The 12132-nt window shown below is 39.1% G+C and overlaps 1 protein-coding gene across 43 annotated transcripts in view; it reads right to left on the bottom strand.

Moving 5' to 3' along the window:
- The window catches only part of ANK3 (ankyrin 3), a 335104-nt gene that overhangs the window by 188157 nt on the left and 134815 nt on the right, over window positions 1–12132 (bottom strand). For 7 of the 43 annotated variants that reach the window (XM_072930925.1, XM_072930931.1, XM_072930936.1 and 4 more), the window contains exon 1: window positions 2707–6659. The exons of 4 other annotated variants lie outside the window; for them this stretch is intronic. In XM_072930925.1, the coding sequence (XP_072787026.1) occupies window positions 2707–2820 (114 nt within the window). In that variant the 5' untranslated portion in view covers window positions 2821–6659. Of the gene's footprint in view, window positions 1–2706; window positions 6660–12132 lie in introns of those variants that run through there. 32 more of the 43 variants (XM_072930939.1, XM_072930940.1, XM_072930944.1 and 29 more) reach the window with 23 other exon arrangements.

Below are 12132 nucleotides of genomic sequence, written 5' to 3'. Positions count from 1 at the left end.
GAAATTAAACGGGATGGGACGAAACACAGGTTGTTGTTCTGTGTGTGTTTTTAAAAAGGTCATTTCTCTCATCCAAGTCTGGAAGCAAGCCTTCACAGGAATGTTATTGCACTGTAAATTGCTTAACCATTCAAAAGCAGTGAAATATTAGCCTCACACTGCCATCCTCCAACTAAACAGGAACATAAATCAGCATGACTGTTGCTAGTATCACACAAGACTAAGACACTGGCTGATCCCACTGATCCCACCAGACTTATTTTCTAACCATTGGTTGCCTTGGGCTCTTTACTGTATAAATTATCCAGAAGCATTAGCATTCTTTGTTGTTCCAAAGTGATTGGAAGACTCTAAAGGATATTTCTGCATGCTGCTTAAGCAAAGGGTAAGCTTTGTGCAGTATCATGTGATCAACAAAAAAATCCCCGAGTACCGCTTGCTTGTGGGTGGTGCAGAGGAACAAGAAGTGACTCACTACTCATAGTGGAAAATTTGGGGGGAAAATGTTTTAAATAGTCAGGAAAGCGCAAAATGGCAAACCAAATTATTGGACTTCCTACGCCCTATGTACTGGGTAACAAACCCATGTCTTTGATAGGAGAATGATGCCCAAATGTATGAGAATTAAGTGAAGCAATTGCTGGGTTTTGTTCCAGTCTCCTACTAGAGAGGGCCTCTACCTGTCCTGAATCTGCAGAGTCCTAAGGAAACTCAGAAACAAACTGTAATAAGCTACCAAATTCCAAAGGGGTCAGGGGTGGCAGGAGGAGAACCCCCCCAAAAAAAATTGGTGGAGCAAAACCTCTCTATTTTCTCTCATTCTTAAGATGCAGAAATAAAACACTGAAAGAAATCCATATATTTGAGATTAATAGGCAGATATTTAACCATGTGCCACTCTGGCTGCTGAGAGATTTCCTCTCTACAGCAGTGTTGTATAAACAATAAAGCATTTTTGTCCACAAAGCAATTGTCTCACCTCACTGAATCAAGAGCCTCTCAGTGCCATATCCCTTCTATATTGTTCTAATTCTGAGCTGTGAGGAAGCTCCTTTACACAAAGACAGTGCATGGATCTGGTAGGGCATGCTATTGTTAAACTTGAGCACATCAAGTACAACGTGGGCTCCCTGCAGCATGAGTAGATTCAGCTGAGAGACTATAATATTTTAGCTCACAAGGTAAGGTAAATATGGGCTGAGGGGACAGCTCCTACAATTAATTCCTTACTGCTATGGTCATTTTCAGCTGGGGGAAAACCCACCCTGATAGCAATGCTACAAACCTCCACACAACCTAAACAGCAGCCAAGAAAAATATTACTATTTCAGGCTGGTTTCAAACAGCAGCACCTCAAAATTCACCTCAAAGACAGAAACTTATCTTCATACTGTCCTTTATCCTGGAAGTTGATTCACAACACCTATACATTGACACAGAAAAAATACCTACAGTGTAGATGGCTGCAGCAAATGTACTGCAGCATGTTAAGAGTCTCCTAATGTGCTCACTGGAACAGAAGGCAGTGGGTTTCTCAGAGCTTTTCATTAGCTATAGTACTGCCACAGCAGAGAAAAAAGGGAAAAGGGCAGGGAAATGCTGACTCTCGCCCAAGCAAAAGATGCACATATGTTAGAGGAAATCTACATGTCATTTAGGAAGCACATGCACCGCTTCTCTGAGCATATGAAGATTATCCAATCTCCCCCTTGGGGGGATTTCACAAAGGCACACAGAAATACTACATGCCCAGGTTTCTCTAAAGGCAACTGGCTCCTTGATATGCTCTTGAAAAAATTACCATGAAATACAGCCAAAGTCAAGAAATTGTGGCAGGGCCTTATTTCTATGGAGCAGAGTACAAGGTGTCATTTATAAGGACACATCCTCAGAGCTGCCAAAGTAGCTGGCCTCCTTATCTGTCATTATGCCACAAACCATAACTATTTTGCTTTATACCTTAGAGAGAAACAGTAAGCCTGGAATCACACAGAAGCTCCTGACCTGAACAATGAGCAATGCAGTGCCTACTGAATTTTTCAGATCCTAGTTTGCTGAAGGGTTTTCTGCAGCAAAGACAAATCTACAGCAGAGAAAAACCAGGCTCTGTAATCTCAGCCACGTATTTTCCTAACAAAAGAAAGTTGCTAGTAACAGACTGTTACAGCTCAATTCTGTTAAACAGCTCACAGTTAAGAAAAAAGAGAAAAACTGAAACACCTTATTTCTGTAACATTATCCCAAAAATGGATGTTTCAGAAACCAAACATGTGACACAGTCCCAACACAAAGAAAAAAAAATCTGCCTCTACAAACATCCCTTTTAAGTAGCCTGTATGTAAGACTAAACTATTATGCTATGCTTAATATTCTTATATTAAACCTATGAGAAAGCTCAGCATTAAACCCCACATGATGGTTACAAACTATTCTCAACTCACAGACAGTTTGCATATCACAGTAACATAAGTGGGAAATGAATGCACACCTTCTGCATCATCCCTGCAATCAACTAATATCCAATTAAACATTCAATTGCTTTGCAAACCCCACAGATGTGGTTACAAATGATATTTTACAATGTTAACAAATTACTTCAACTGCTACCAAGTTACAGGCAAGAACAAGCTTTTAATACTTCAATTGCAAGGTAAGAAAATTAAAACAAAAGAATCCCTGTTCAGAATTTGGCACAGATCTAGATACCTTTTTCTTCCGATCCCGGGATCTTTTCCTGTGTTTTCTTTTTTTCTCAGTTTCTTCCTCAGCATTTATTTCTAAATCCCTGTTTTTCTTTAACTGTGATGCTGCGTGAGCCATAATGCATTAAAAATCCTTTACAACAATGCTCCCTTGTAAAAGGTGATTTCCTCGGGCACCTTTAGCCAGCCCTCACAGCAAATGTTCCAGTGATTGGAAGGAGATCTGTGACCAGAGCCAGGAACACATTCAGGATTCAGAGATCTCGCAGAAGCTTGCAGTCACTATAAAAACACATAGTTGCAGATTTCTTCCTATACCTTTCTGCACCTGAGCCTCTGTAAAGCAGTGCAGCCATCGTAATGCATTTAACGTAATGAAAAAGACAGCTGGGACAGAGAAAGCTGTATTATGGCTGTATCCCCTGCCACCAGCTGGAAGTGTCTAAGTGACTCCACTGAAGGGGGAATGCTGAAAAGGAGCTCTTTCTATTAAAAAAAAATCCAGAACAATAACATATGCTGCATTGTTTTTTCTTCACTGATCTTCAAGGATGTTTTCAAAACCTACTAAAAAAATGCAGTGTTAGCGTTGTGCGTCTCTCAGCTAGTTTTGTATAGTAAGCCATTTAACCTATAATGAAATGGAGCAGCTCCTACTTTAGGTTAACTGCTGATGGTGACAAAAAAAATAAAATAAAAATTTCTTTTTACCATGGAGACTCTGACTGCATTATGTAGAAAACAATGCATGCATTGCCATATAACAGTGTGTTCTTTATACCGATTTTTCAAATCCAATACATTTTGTGAGAGAGGATTACAGAAAGCCCTGTTGTATTTTTTCCTTTTTTTTTTTTTTTTTTTAAACATACTTATTACAACACATCATACAGAGAGAAAGATGCAATCACACTGCTGTGTGAAACAGGCATTTAATTCATGGGAGATTTTCTGGCACTGTTCATTTACGTGGTCAGGAAGGGAAATCGGCATTATTTCCATGTAGTTGGAAATGTACTTTTAGGCTTTTATGTCAAGGCTTGCTTCAATCATCTTACTATTTTTGCCACCTGAGTCCTCAATGACTGCAGCTTTTGAATATTCATTAGGGGAGGTAAAATAGCAGCAGTATTAAGGCCTGCAGGAGGATCTTTTACTAGGATGAACACAGAGCAAGCATCTAGTAAATAAGGAACCATATTTTTTCTGCACAAATACGAACAATCAGCAGCTTGCCTCAACACTGCTGTTTTTAACCTTTCCCAGTATTCCTAGCAGCATACTTCACTGTGATGAAGGTTAGCGTTTTAAGGGAGTCTGATTTCTTTCAGATAAAACCCAAAAGTCTCTCCAAGGAAAACCAGTGCATTTTACATGGTCCCAGCATTTCCTTCCAGAAAGAAAAAAACAGAATATGTTGTAAAAATTAAGTTAAATTTAAATTTGAAGTGCAATTAGCCAAATCAGGCTGAATCTTCTCAGGGCAACATAAAATCCAGAGATGTCTCACACGTTTGTAAATATTCTTCCCCTGAACTTGAAAGACATTTTTTGAATTCTGGTTGCTGAGGCCCAGCAAGCAACATGCTTTAGTTTTCACATAACATAGCTAAAAGAAAAATAATCTTTTAGATCTCAAAAACAGAAACTACTTTGAACACATCATATGTTGTCCAAAGGGCAGCACACAGTGCGCTGTTTGTCTCCTGTTCACAAGCTAACAAACCAGGTTTAAAAAGTTGTTTATTTTGGAGTGATATTTAAGAAATGCTCAAGGATGGAGGCCACAGTTGTGTGACCTTAGGGATTTTTCTTCCTGATGCAGTAAAACCACTGTTTCTGAGTGCATGCAAAGCTCCTGCGCCGACACACCACCGTGTGACTCTCCACACTCCCCCTCCACGGCTGAAAGACTTCTGAAGCCTCACAGAACGCTGCCTTTGGAAAGCTGTGGGAAGAGGAATGCTGCACTTGGGCAAGGCCTAGATTTGAACCAGAAGCAGTCAGCTCCCACTTCTCTATGTTCTATAGAGACCCGAAGAAACACATTTCTAAAAGTGCAAAGAGAATGCCCCAAGGATGCCCAGAGCAAGCTTTGAACTGCAGGGCACCACTGCAAGCTGTCAAAGGCCATGCTCAGGCAGGCACCAGGATTTTGGCCCAGCTCTTCAAGGGCAGCAGTGAGGAGACTCTGCTCCAGCCCTACCAGAGCCCTACCAGAGAGAGCAGCTGGCCAGGCTGCTGATTCATGGGGGCTGAAGAAAGTATCTCAAGAAGGACAGTGATCTGAAGTTTTGGTGGGAAATGGAAAACTGCATTGTGCCTATTAAAAAAAATTTAAAAGGCACCCAAAGGTTTACTGTCTAGCCTACAAGTTGCCTGCATGACCTTGGCAGTTATCCTCTTGGAAGTTCAGATCTTCGTAAAACAAAGTTGACATTAGTTCCCCTGTCTGACAGAGTTATTAGCATGGAAGTGCTTAGAAAACACAGCAGAACCAGAATTGAAAGTGGATTCAACAAAATTCAATAGAGTTGGATCCCTCTTATTCCCAGCATATTTCCATCTGGATTTGAAAGACTCATGAGTCTTTGCCTTAGGAAACCAACTTTATTTGAGCCACAGCTGAAGTGAATGCTGCTGTCATTCACCGCTTGCTGGCTAATCCTGTGGCGTCCTATAAGCCTTTTAACCATACAAGCCTGTAATTTATGCCTAAATAACCTCATTAAATGAAAATACAAATAATGCATTATCAAGTGTTAGGTATTTAAAATACTTGAAGCATACCTTTAAAAATGCTGGCATGGAGAATAACATGCACATACCCAGCTCCAATGCCCAAGTGCTACCCTATGCATACAGGTTGTATTCTATGCAGGTAGAAAGCAGCCCAAGCTTTTATTAATGAGGAAAAATGCTAAGAAATAAGGATAGTAAGTGAACTCACCCAATCCCTTGAGATATGCATAAATTAGAGGATTTTATCTGTCAGCCAAGACTGCTTCATCCCAAGGATCTTTTCAGCTAATTAATCAATTGGACATAACATGCAGATGTTTTTATTATGTGGATTACAATCCCTGCTTGAACTAGAGAGTCCAAACTTCTCCAGAATTAGGTTTTAGAAAGAGAAAAGTGCCTTTTCAAGCTACAGTTTTGAGAAATTATCTTTTAGCTATAATTAAAAAAAAAAAATCAGTGGAAGAAAAGAAGATCCCTTACAGTTGGACAGATACTAACTAGAGAGATTTTGTGTAGCTTGTAGGCTGGGATAGCCTCCAACAGAAAAGAGGCTACAAGAAAAGTGTGAGTAAAAGATTCAGATGCTTGTGGAAAAGCAACTGTATATGTACAAGTCCGGCTTTTGGGGAAATGGAGAAGTGGCACCATTCCCTGGAAGGTGATGGGGCACTGCCAGATGAAAGCTGGATGAAGTGTGAAGGTTTTCATGCCAGATATGTCATAACTCACTTCAAGGGAATTGGGTATTGGAAATCTTCATTAAGTGCTTCTTTTCAGACTTCAGTAAAATAATTAAGCTATTTGATTTCACTCTTAATTACAAAGTTAATGAAATGCCAATGAGTGTTTCAGCACAATCCATAGGGTCCTGATAAAGAATGATAAACTGTATCTTACTTGAACACTGGGAAATTTACACTTTCTGTTAGCACAAGGATAATGTCTACTTAGCTTCATCTACTCACAAAGTCACAATAATCATGTCTGGAAGTGATTTTATCAGTTGAAAGTGTGTCTTTTGGTTTAGGTTAAGATGCTTGTCCCACTATTAAAACTAGATTCAAGAGACTGCAAAACAGCATTAGCATATAACATTAAGATCGACTTGGAAAAAAACACAGAAAGTTATAGGAGGAAAAGGTGTTCACAATCTAATTACTTGTTAATTCATCAGTTGGTCAGCAGCTAATAGAGTGAAAATAGCACTATCACTTTTACAGTGATTTTTAAAAAAATTTTATTTTATTTTTTTTTAATAAATTATACAGCACTAAGAAAAAAAAAAAAAAGATGAGACGCTCAAAAAAATATTGGCTTACTGAGAAAATGCCAAAAAAAAAAAAAAAAAAAGATTTAGGAAAATATGAGGGGTTTTAGGTAAGATGGACCACTATAGAAACATTCAACATTCTCAGATCACTATGGATCCAAAAAGGCTTCTAATCACACACAGTCCTAGAAGGTCACTGTGAGAACTTTTACTGGTAAACAAAGTATGTTACGTTTTCTTCAAGATGAAAATAGGTAGACTAGAAATAGCAGAGAGCAAGGAAAGGAAAACACATGGAGAAAAGTAAACCTAATTCTCATTAAGCTACTCTTATATTCTTAATTTCTGAGTTTTCTGGTACAGAACAAATGCCACTATTGCCCTGTTTTGGATTGAGTAAAGCTACGTAAATGAGAAGGGGAAAAAAAAAGAAGAACAAGACTTACTAGAAATAAAAAAACAATTCATAAAACTAGCATTTAGGGAGAAGACTAGGCAGAAGAAATTAAAAAAAAAAAAACTAAAAATGGGTTAACCATAGAAAACTTTCTCACGAGTCTTTTAAGATTCATCTGCTCCTTAGTTAGACTAGCAGGCCTTGTATCTCAAAACCAACCAAACAAAACCAAACAAGACTAAAAGCTTGTTTAGCATCTAGTTATACTATTTAGCTCCTCTTCACACATTTGATGTCCAGGATAGGATGGACCCATCTCCAAACATGCAGAACAAGGTCACTAAGTAGCAAATGAATGGAAAATAAGGAAGATTAAGGCTGTTTGGCTCTTTTGTGTTGTTGCATTGAGTTTCTCCCACCACCTTCTCCTTCTAACAGAATTCTATTTTGGCAATAACAATCCCAAAAAACTGGGGAAGCATGACAGTCAGAAAGGGATGTATGCACTACACTAAAAAGCAGGAAAATACTAAAATTGCATTTTATACACCACTTTTACAGTGCTAACCCCTTACCTTCTTTGAATTTACAGTATAAAATTTGGAATTGTACTGAATTGCATTCTATTTCTTATTTGACTTCTTTAATTAAAAGAGCTTAAAAATGCCTTAGAAATGACACAAATTCAGGGATGCAGTGATAAAGGCCAGAGGCTTAGTACTTCTTAAATGAACCTTCTTAAATTTCCTACTGGAAATTTAAGTAGAAATTATAACAATTATAAAAAAAAAACCAAGCAAACAAACAAAAATCCATGTCCAAACAAACCACAACAAAAACCAAAACTAAACCAAACCACCCCAAAACCCCCACACAGAAAACAATAATGGAATATGCTTTTCACTAGGCCCTCACCAGACACATCACCTGCCTTCTGAGCTGAAACAAGATCAAAGCAGCATCCACTTTTAAGCTCTTAGAATGAAGTGCAAAATTACTATTTCTCTGTGCAAGAATGACACATTTTGGCATTACTGATGAAATTACACCTCCTGTGGTCCAGCTTATGCAGAGTATGAGGAAGGCTGACACGTTTGTGAATTTTAACTTGAAGCTGGATGCATGACTTTTAAAGAAAACTACTACAGGTCCTTGTTTGCCCTGAAGACTGGCACAGTATATGTGGACAGTTCAAATGCTGACTCAAGGCTCACTCAGCCCATGGGTTCAGGGACAGGGGAAATGGGAAAATAAATCTTCAGCTGTCCCAGGCCACCACACAAGCATGGTAAATCCTCCTGCAAACAAAGTGGGAGAGGGAAGCAATATGCTCATGCACCAGCAGAGGAGAAAGGACTTCAGAAGAGTGAAGAGCACCCAGGACTGGAGATCACCAACCCTGACTTTCAAAACAGGGTGATTTTGTTTGAGGGCTACACAGAGAAAGGGAGCTCACAGTGACAAATAATATTAACTCTTCTGCAAAGATGGTGTAAAGAGTTTCATCTCTGACTAATGACCAGCTAAGGAAAAGGTACTGATGTATCTTATTTATGGAGGGACACTAATTGTAAGATAGATTTTGTGGGGGTTTGTGGATGGTGCCGCCGAGCAGCCCAGGAAGTTTATCCAATGCAAGAAACACTGGTAAGAGTTCCACACTATATATAAAACTTCTAAATCATTGCAGAGCAAACACACCAAAAACTTTCTTCCCATTCGTCCTCTGCCTAGAATAATATTGCTAAAATCTGTATTTATTGGGAACCACTGAAAGTGACACAAGCATGCACTTCTAAAAAATCTTCTTCTACCTGCAATTCAAACACCACACTACAGCCTGGACTGAAACTCTCATGTAGAGTGTCAATGTCTTAGCGGTGCTGACAAAGATCACTAGGAAATGGCATTAAACTGGTTTCACACATCTTAAGGGGTAGAACTTATATCCTAAACTGATCACTAGATCACAGTGACATAGTTTTCAACCCTTACTTGGAACTACTCAATGGTGTTCTGAGACTGTATATTCAGAATATTAACCTCCTACTTTCATCATTTCTCTCTGCCTAGTGAAATAGGCATGATCTCCTAGCTACTGCAAACCACAGTAGGGTGACCAGGAGGTCAGTGGAACGGTGCTACAGGGAACTAAACTGAGTTTTGATCTGGAAATTTAGTTAGATGTGTCTGCAAAAGACACCAAGAGAGACAGGAAAAGCTACCCCTGTATATATATAATAAGTGCAAAAGCAGGCTTGGTATCAGTTTTGCACTCCCACACGCAGAACTTGAACGCTGTCTGTGATATGATAGGAGGATCAATCCCATCCTGGTGAGCTTCAAAAAAAGAAACACAAAATGCCATTCATCAGGATTTTATGATTCAGCTACAAACTTCACCCTGAGTGGTCAATTAATCACTGCTGCATCTGTTAACTTCTGCTCCAACACACAAAAGCAATCTGCTCACACATCCAGTGAACACCAAGCCTGAGCTGGGGTTTCCTCCAATATAAGGAGAGCAGGTATCAAGGAGGTGGCTCCCAGAAGCTCCTCTGCCAGTTCATCCAGTCCCCAAACAGACACAAGATGAGTTATTCCCTGCTCATCTCAGATGGAAAACTCCCTGTCTCAGAGTGGTTTAAAAATAACCCAAAACAGCAGCAGAAAATGTGTTTTTGGTATTTCAAGTTTCTCGGCATCAAGTCCCCCCGCCTGCTGTCTCGTTTTTGGAGCAGAAGCAGTCTCATAATAATAAAAGCTACACAAAAAGCTTTTATTAAAAACCACTGCAGAACGTGCAAAAGGTGTCAGGAAGTGAATGTGCTTAAGCAAATGAAGACACCAAACAGAGTGGGATGGCATCAGTCACAAATAGATGCAACGCCTTTGCCTGTAGTTAGTAGATCATTTTCCAGTACCCTTCAATTAGTATTCTTTGATATTTGTTAGGTTTGAGTCAGAAATATATACTTTAGGCTAAAAGGCATTTTGACCAAGTGAGCCTTTCCATAAATAACTGCACTCTATGTATCCAGGGATAGTAGGCCTCCCTGCTTTAGCAAGATACTGCTATCATGAAAATATAATTTATATATTTAAAAGGAAAAGTACTTTTAACATTGGACAAAAGCAGCACTTTATCACCTTCTGAAATGGGTTATTCCCCCCATCCACTGCCAACAGTAGGGAACTGCACTGAGTGACCCAGTGCCTGCATATTTTCCTGTTGCCAAGCTCTGCACATTATGAGCAGCTTACTTGTTTTATTTTGAAATAAAAAGTTGCTGAGCAAGAGTAACAAAGGACCCATCTGCAAAAGTCACAAGAAAGGCTCTTTGAAGTTCCCTGCATTTCCCAGTTGCCCCAAGACTTCCAGTTGAATAACTTTTTTTGTTGAACTTCTGTGGTGCAAAAATGCAGAAATTATAAGAAAGGAATTAAAACGGCTCCTTGGCTTGTTTGTAGGGTAGGTGTTTTGTTTTTTTTTTTCCTTTTAAATTTCCCTAAACAACTTGGATACATAAAAAATCTACTACTAACATGCAGTATTCCTAGGACAAGGAAAACAGGTACATGTGAGCCAAGGATCACTGCCACATTTGAGTGCAGGACCAAGGCTCCCTCAGCAAGTACACAGCACATATTTACTCACTCTGACTTTCACTGCAGACTTCCCACTTTAGCCAAACTAAGTGCAGAATTTTCAGTGGAGACACTAGTCCCTGCTGGTACACACACAATTTCTCATCCTTTAAGGAAACATTTGAAATGAAAACATAAAAGCAAAAAAAGAAACCTCCAATCCCACAGCAGCATAAGAAACTCATTTAATTAGATTATTTAATTATTCATTATTCCTTTTCCTATGTTGAAATGACCATCTTTGCCTCATTCCCAAAGGATTGCCTCCATAATTAAGTCATGGAATCATTAAAATCTCAACATGCTGCCCGAGCGAGATTTTAGTGCTTTAAGCGTTCTGCACGCTCCATGCAGCAGTAAGTTGACTTTTACAGGGAAAAAAATGCAAAAAAGCAGAGTCATTAGCAATCAGTAACAAGAGGCAGAAGGGTACCAAATGCATGTTTTTCAGGTGGCATTTTTCTCACTTTCTCTTAAGTAAATTCATATACCAGTCATAAAATCTACAAGGCTACACTTGAAGTAACTGTATGTGAAAATTCTCAGTTTCCCTGAAATAACAACCAGTATTATAAAAACCCCCTCAGGGTAATTTTAGAAACAGAGATGTATATTTTACCTTATTAAAAAAATCCCAACCAAAAACTTAAAAACCCTAAACCAAACAACAATGTCCAGTCATTAGTACTTTGATACTAAAATCCTGCAGGAAGAAACCCTTGGAACAAGAAAGGTAACTACGAAAGATTCACTTAAAAAAATAAAAATCACTGCCACTACAAAAAGTCAGAAATGTTTTGTTTCTTCATAAATTTCACATAAAGCTATTAATATTCATAAGAGGCTAAATCCTTTCTTGGCCTAGCAAGACCAAGTGAGCATATGAAAAAACCCACTTACCTGTATAATAATTATAATTATCACAGAGTAGGTGCATTGATGTGATGCCTGAAAGCCCAGGTAATGTTAGTGCCCTCTTCAGAGCAACAGAATGTGGCAATTCCTGTCCAGATTTGCCTGTGAGCTGAACACAGGGGTGGGAGGGAATGTATCCCTCCTGCTTTAGAGGGGGTGACAGCAAACAGCAGAGGATGAAGTTGGAGAGGGAGTTGTTTCGTTTGTATGGCATGGCAAACCTACATCAACACAAGTTTATACACTGGGGATGTAAACACAAAAGTAACAGCCTGGATGACACAGGAAAGAAATCTCTGTCTCCTCCAGAGCTCTGCTTGGGTCTCATCTGGAACACTGTGTCCTATTTCAGGCACTACATTTCCAGGAAAAAGTTGTCACTTGGAGATGGGAAGAATTTATTGCTTTAACTCTGAAATTGCTCTGTTGCAGAAAACAATCCTGAATGCTTCCCT

Source organism: Taeniopygia guttata, chromosome 6 (assembly GCF_048771995.1).
Source record: "Taeniopygia guttata chromosome 6, bTaeGut7.mat, whole genome shotgun sequence".
Taxonomy (NCBI): Eukaryota; Metazoa; Chordata; class Aves; order Passeriformes; family Estrildidae; genus Taeniopygia; species Taeniopygia guttata.
The sequence above is the reverse complement of the archived record's forward strand: the minus strand, read 5'-3'. Positions and strand labels throughout refer to the sequence as shown.